Genomic DNA, 6016 nt, shown 5'->3' with positions numbered 1-6016 from the left:
GGCCCAATTGAACCTTAGATCTTCCTCATTTTTGGGCTCATGCCTTAAAATGATCTACAAATATGGATGGACGGCACGGATGAAGCACATACGTCACGGTAGGATGCAATCCGCGTCCTAATCACACGTGACTCGCATGTGAGTAAGCACGTGTGCCGCGCGGCCCCTCGTGCTCTTCCCATTTCTCATTCCCAGAGCTCACAGCTCTTCCACCAGTCACCATTTTTCCCCACTTCTTCATATGCGTGAGATAGAGAGGGAGATGTTTGTGGGCGTCCGTACGATCTTGAGATCGTACCATAGGGCCTTACACACGACCTCCTTTTCTTCATCCCAAAACCCTCCTTCTGAAACCCTGAAGAGAAAAATAGCGGAATTGGAGAAGATTCGGAAGACCGGCAAGAAGCGAAACCCTAGAAAAGACGATTTCATTGTCCACGTCCCCGAATCCACCTCATTTCTCGACACTGCTACGATGCCGATGGTTCTCACTGCCGTTGCCGTCGCCCTCCTCGCCAAGCTCCTCATGATGGTAAGTAACAATCCATCCTTCCCTAAAAAAATCCTTAGTAGAAATCTAAAATCTTGATTTCTGTTATGCTCCTACTTGCATTGGGACACTTGGACAGTCCATTTGTATGATCTAGGCCGTCCACTAGGCGCAACACATATTTCATGGGCTACCATGTAAAAATTACACTGATTGGATGATTCGAACCATCTGATCAGTAGCCAATGAAATGCACGGTTGTGATTATTATAAAAAAATAGGTCTAATCAACAGTCTGTGTGTTGATTTCTTATGGTGCTAATGGGGTGTTTAGGGATGTGGAAAACCCTGGAAATGAAATTGGTGTCCGTGGAAAACCTGCCTTTTCTCCGTTCTGAGGAAAGAAAAAGTAGCCTTGGAAATCAGTTTCCATTTCACTGTTTTTACATTCATTTTCTGAGGTGGAGAAGACACACAATGTGACTGTTCAAGGTGACCTTATGTGGAATCAATGTGAATGTGAAAACCAAAACAAACAACCAAAGAAAAATCAGAATCCATGGGTTTTCATTTCATGAGGATTCCAGGTTACTTTTTTTTGTACCACCTATTAGTTTTCCTCTATCCAGACAACCTAAAGAGTAAAGAATCGCTTCTATCAGAGAATCCTAAGGGCTCATTTGCGATCTTGTATTTGGAATATATTGGATCCAAATCATTAATTAAGGTGTCTCCGAATCCTAAGTTGTGTTTGTCAGCCTGTAATTTGAATTTGCCGGAATCGAAAAATAGGAATGTGTTGAAATTCTGTATTATATTTACAGGAACTTGAATTTAATTACTTAATCAACTTTAATATCCCAAATTAGTGTACATAAATATTTGTCAGAATGATTGTAATGAGCCCATTGAAATATGTACTTTGGCCAAACGTGACGAGATTCCTAGCTTTTTTAACTGTTGATTTACATGGTCAATGTTTGGACAGATTGGATCATTTTTATTAAATGTGATTTAGTGATGCAGTCTATAATTTGATTATTTTAAGGTATCATCTGTGTGCCATGTGTACAATGGATTAGTAGCTTAGCAACACCTTTCATACACGCGTGACTCTCCAAACCTTTTTATAAAATAAAAAAAAAGGCATTTCACTCCGATTACATTGGAATCACAGCAAAAGGGTGATTTCAAAACCCACCAAAGCTTTGTATTTCATTTACCTCTGATTCCATTTACTCCCGAATCCATGTTGCCAAACAACTTTTGGATTCCGAATGCACTCAAATACACCCAAACTGGTGTTGCCAAACGACCCCTAAGCATCACATCCATGCTTGGAAACAAATGGCTATATGAAGCAAGGCCAACTCATGTATGGATTGGATCATCCAATTTGTGTGACTTTCACTTTGTAGCCCCTGAAATATATGCTGAACATGGGGTTGATCGTTTCGAGTATTTAAATGTTTGGATGCATCTAGGAGCACTACAACTGACTTATTGTTTCAGGTTGAGTTATAATCTTTAGATGTTTTTCTTTTCTAACTTTTTTTGAGGGGTAATTGAGAGATCAAATATTTGGGTGGAGAGGAGCTATAGAATTGTGATGCATCAGAATGTGGATAGTATCCTGAGGCATCCATTTTGTACAATTGGGAGAACCCATGATATTTCTATAGGACGGTCATATGGGCATGGTATTTTAGGTATGCAATGTGCCTGGCGAATCAAACATGTTATCTCATAGCCCGCCCACCCCGAGTGTGCCCCAAAATGGGGCTGCTTTAATCACTTTCGGTGAGGGGTCTCAAACATGAGACCTCCTGCTCTGATACCGCTTTGACGCAAGACAACTAACCACTTGCTCTAAAAGCTCGAATTGATAGAGTGTGGCGAATCAATCCCTTTATCTCATAGCCCAGGCCCCACTTCCCATGGGTTAGGTCCTTTGCCGAACCCCCTTGTGGGCCCCACATCACATGGGTCTCGACTCCCACGAGCCACCCGCCTCACACTGACCGCCCACCCCTAGTGTGCCCCTATATCCCACAAGCCACCCCACTTGAGCCCAGTGTGAAAATACCCCTGCATTACTTTGACTGTATACACAAGTTTTCAATTTTGACAAGCGGTGCGCATGGTTCAATAATCCAAACTATTGGTCTTTTGTGGCCCATCGTGGATGACCATGCCCTGAAAAGTTCCCAAACAGAGATCCTAGCCATCAATCTTGGGATTTTTTTTATTTTTATTTTTTTTTAAGTTGAATATGGATTGTCATTGTATTTCTCTTCAAAACTGTCTATTTGTAGGCTGCAAATCAAAAGTCATGATTGTCCTATTGAGGACATATTTGGGGCATGGTAAATGCACAAGGGGATGCCACCAACTAGAGAGTATGGGTGTCACTTGCCTGAATTGATAACCCATATATATTGGGGGAAGCCTTGGGTAGCGGATCACCTCTTGGTGGAAATCATGTCACCAAGCATATATACTCGGAGCACATACTTCTCTTGGTTGTCTGAAAATGGTAGGATGGAATCCAAATTTGCATTTTGGAGTGGAATTTGTAAAACTTGATATGAGTACATTTCAGAATCATTATTACTGCATTACCACTAAGTATGAAGTTAGCTTGTCCGACACCTGAGAATTATGCCTATTGATTACTCGTACAAGATTCAGACTGTTCATCAGATGGGCCTTACAGTGGGTAATTTGTGGTTTAGAAATGTTGCTGGTTGGACTACCGTATAATTCACCAGATTGAAGACTTCGCCTGCTGAATGTGGACCATTACTCGTTTTTAGAGCCCATTGGTGGAATGCTGATCAGTTGGTCGAGACATCGTTCCAGTGTGATTTTTGAGCTGTGGACTCTCCTTTGTGGGACAACCTAACGATCGGTCCATATCTTGTCCATGCATCATTTTTGGATGTCTGACACTGAAGTTCCACAATTGCAGTTGTTTTTATTGGAGGTAATGGTAGTGGTGCTACATGTTTTTTTTTTTTTACTCGCAACTAGGGGTGTATGGCACATGGGACACGTGGAGCGTGGGGGGATAGAGAGAGAAAATGGAAAGAAATTCGGAGGGGAGAGATAAAAAAAAAGGAGAGAGGTAGGGGATAAAAAGACAATGCGGTTTACAGAAGTCTTGTAATCCCAAGCTCTGGTGTCCACTGCAATGTCTGTGTGGCATCCAATCTGTCAATCATTTTTGCCCGCTCAGGACATGATCCCAAAGATGAGACATCCAAAACTCAAGTGGGCCATCCCATCGGAAACAGTAGGATGGAAGTGCCCAACGTTGGAACCTTCTACCATGATGTTTTTATGCCATCTAAACTGTTCATAAGTTAGAGTGCCAATGGATGCAGAGAGAGCACATTTTTGAGCATGATCCAGCGTTTCTATGCCCCAAGAAGGTTTCATTGATGAACATTCAATCCCCGCTGTTTCTTGTGGTGTGGCCCACTTCAGTTTTGAATCTACCGGATTTTTTAGCACACCTCGCAACATGAGATGAAACAACCAATGGGCGGAGTTGATATAACACAGACATCACAGTGGCCCCCATAGAACTTAGGCTTAGCGGTGTTGGCTAGGTGGAGAAGTTGGCACTAGATACCCTCTTCGTTGTTTAAAAACCCATTCCACACCTCCTAAAGATCCAATAGTTCAATACTCTTGTAAACTAATAGCAGGGGCAAAATTGTCCACTGCTACTCACATTACATATAGTATTGATAATCACTTAGTTATCATTTGTCAATAAAAAATAGGAAAAAATAAATGGCAGTTTTTTTTTTCAATGACAGTAAAATGCTTGCAATTGAACTCTTTAAAGATCTCAATATTTCACTAACTCTATGATCTCTATTTTCTTGTATTAGAAGCAGAATCTCAAGAAACAAAAATGAAAGTAATTCAATGTCTTTCAACATTAGTAACCTTTATGATCTTGGACCATCTTGGTTTTGTTAATTTTCAGTTTTTTAAGGTATTGTGACCATGTTTAGGTTCTTTCGCCCGAATGTTTGCATGCATGATTGATGTTCTTAATTTTTAAAAGCCTATGCATATAAGATCTTTCAATTTTTCGTTTTAAACAGCTTGATCTATTTTAGTGCTCAATCGTCCTCTTCGATTCAGATTTTGGTTGCCTTTGGTTTATCTCAACAATCTGCATTGTTTTGTAAATTCTTCATAATGGATTTGGCTGACAGTATGATGAATCCAATGCCCAAGAGAGGATTGAGCGCAAAATACAGAAAGCTCCTGCTGAGCAAGGAACGGTGAGGATGCTTAGTCGTGAAGAGTGGGAAGAAATCCAAGAAGTAAGGCCAAGGACTCCTTTTGAATCCAAGCTCGCTCGCCCGAATGCACGTGTAAGGACTGGAGAGCCACTGAGCATGGTAAGACCTCCAAATACAGTCTGCTCCTCTTTTGGCAATTTAATTTAGGCTCTGTTTTGGAATAGGGGCTCAAATTGCAATTGTGCCCTGAAGAAATGGTATACTTAAAAACAAGCAGTGGAGTGCTGTTTGGAATTGCAAAGATGTCATTCCACCTTGAGCTGAATGGAGAAAGTCCATCAAACCAACTCAAAAAAATGGGAAGTGAGCTCAATGTGACAAAAGCTGAATTGAGGACAATTGTCATTTTGGCAAGTGGCCGCTCAATGCGAACCAAACTCTCATACTGCTCATTTACTCATGATCCGCAGGAGGATGTGAAGGATTGGACCATCGATGTGCTCACAGATGCACTTACAAGAGTTGAAGAAACTGTCAGGCGCGGCACCAAGGATAAGTGACTCAAATTCACTCCTTATGCTTTTTTTTTTTTGGAGATGACATTTCCTCCTATGAAAAGCCTCATCCCTCAAATTTTTATGCTTCCATACTTGAATACTCACAAGAAACCCTCTGTATGGATGATGACTGGTGTGCATCTGCTGTGTGTAATTTCAGTATGGCAGTGCATCTGATATGGCTATGCAAGCTTGGATGACCATAGGAAACACATGATGAGGATGCGGATGTCAAAATATCGGAACTGTGGGTCCTACTATTCTTCACGTGGAGCCTGAGTATACTGCACCCATGTTAGACTTAAAAAATGGCTGATTTACTGTTGTTTTAGGTTTTTGTTAATAAATTTTGTACATTAGAGGTGTTTATGGCAGTTTTAAAGATTTTTTTGGATCATGTTTTCATAAAATCAAGGTTTCCTTATTATCAATGTGCTTTTTCTTCTTCTTCTTCTTCTCTTGTCCCTTTAATAAAACCAGCAATAAAGTCAGAGATTTGTTGGAGTTTTTGTTGTTTAGGTTGTGACATCGGATCCATAGTCATAATCCAAGATTTGGAGGTTGTATTTTGAGATTAGGCAAGCGTATGATTTCTGGAAAGGATGAGTATGCACATGTGGTACAAGCTGCCATTTTACGCTCTTTCATCATTTAAAGTTGCAGATCGCAAGCATGCCATGTGCATCCCATCAAACTGTGGGACT

The 6016-nt window shown here is 40.9% G+C and overlaps 1 protein-coding gene across 1 annotated transcript; it reads left to right on the top strand.

The window, feature by feature from the left end:
- Window positions 1–226: 226 nt before the first annotated feature.
- On the top strand, window positions 227–5762 carry LOC131255844 (uncharacterized). Its single transcript, XM_058256731.1, has 3 exons — window positions 227–532; window positions 4726–4914; window positions 5226–5762. Exons 1-3 carry the CDS (start codon window positions 242–244, stop codon window positions 5313–5315), a joined length of 570 nt encoding a protein of 189 aa, XP_058112714.1. The 5' UTR covers window positions 227–241; the 3' UTR covers window positions 5316–5762.
- The last annotated feature ends 254 nt before the right edge of the window (window positions 5763–6016 follow it).

This window comes from Magnolia sinica, chromosome 9 (assembly GCF_029962835.1).
Source record: "Magnolia sinica isolate HGM2019 chromosome 9, MsV1, whole genome shotgun sequence".
NCBI lineage: Eukaryota > Viridiplantae > Streptophyta > Magnoliopsida > Magnoliales > Magnoliaceae > Magnolia > Magnolia sinica.
The sequence above is the reverse complement of the archived record's forward strand: the minus strand, read 5'-3'. Positions and strand labels throughout refer to the sequence as shown.

Coding starts and splice junctions, on each gene's coding strand:
- LOC131255844 (XM_058256731.1), top strand. CDS start 242: ATGCGTGAGATAGAGAGGGAGATGTTTGTGGGCGTCCGTACGATCTTG. Junction 533..4,725: donor TCGCCAAGCTCCTCATGATG/GTAAGTAACAAT, acceptor TTTGGCTGACAG/TATGATGAATCCAATGCCCA. Junction 4,915..5,225: donor CTGGAGAGCCACTGAGCATG/GTAAGACCTCCA, acceptor CATGATCCGCAG/GAGGATGTGAAGGATTGGAC.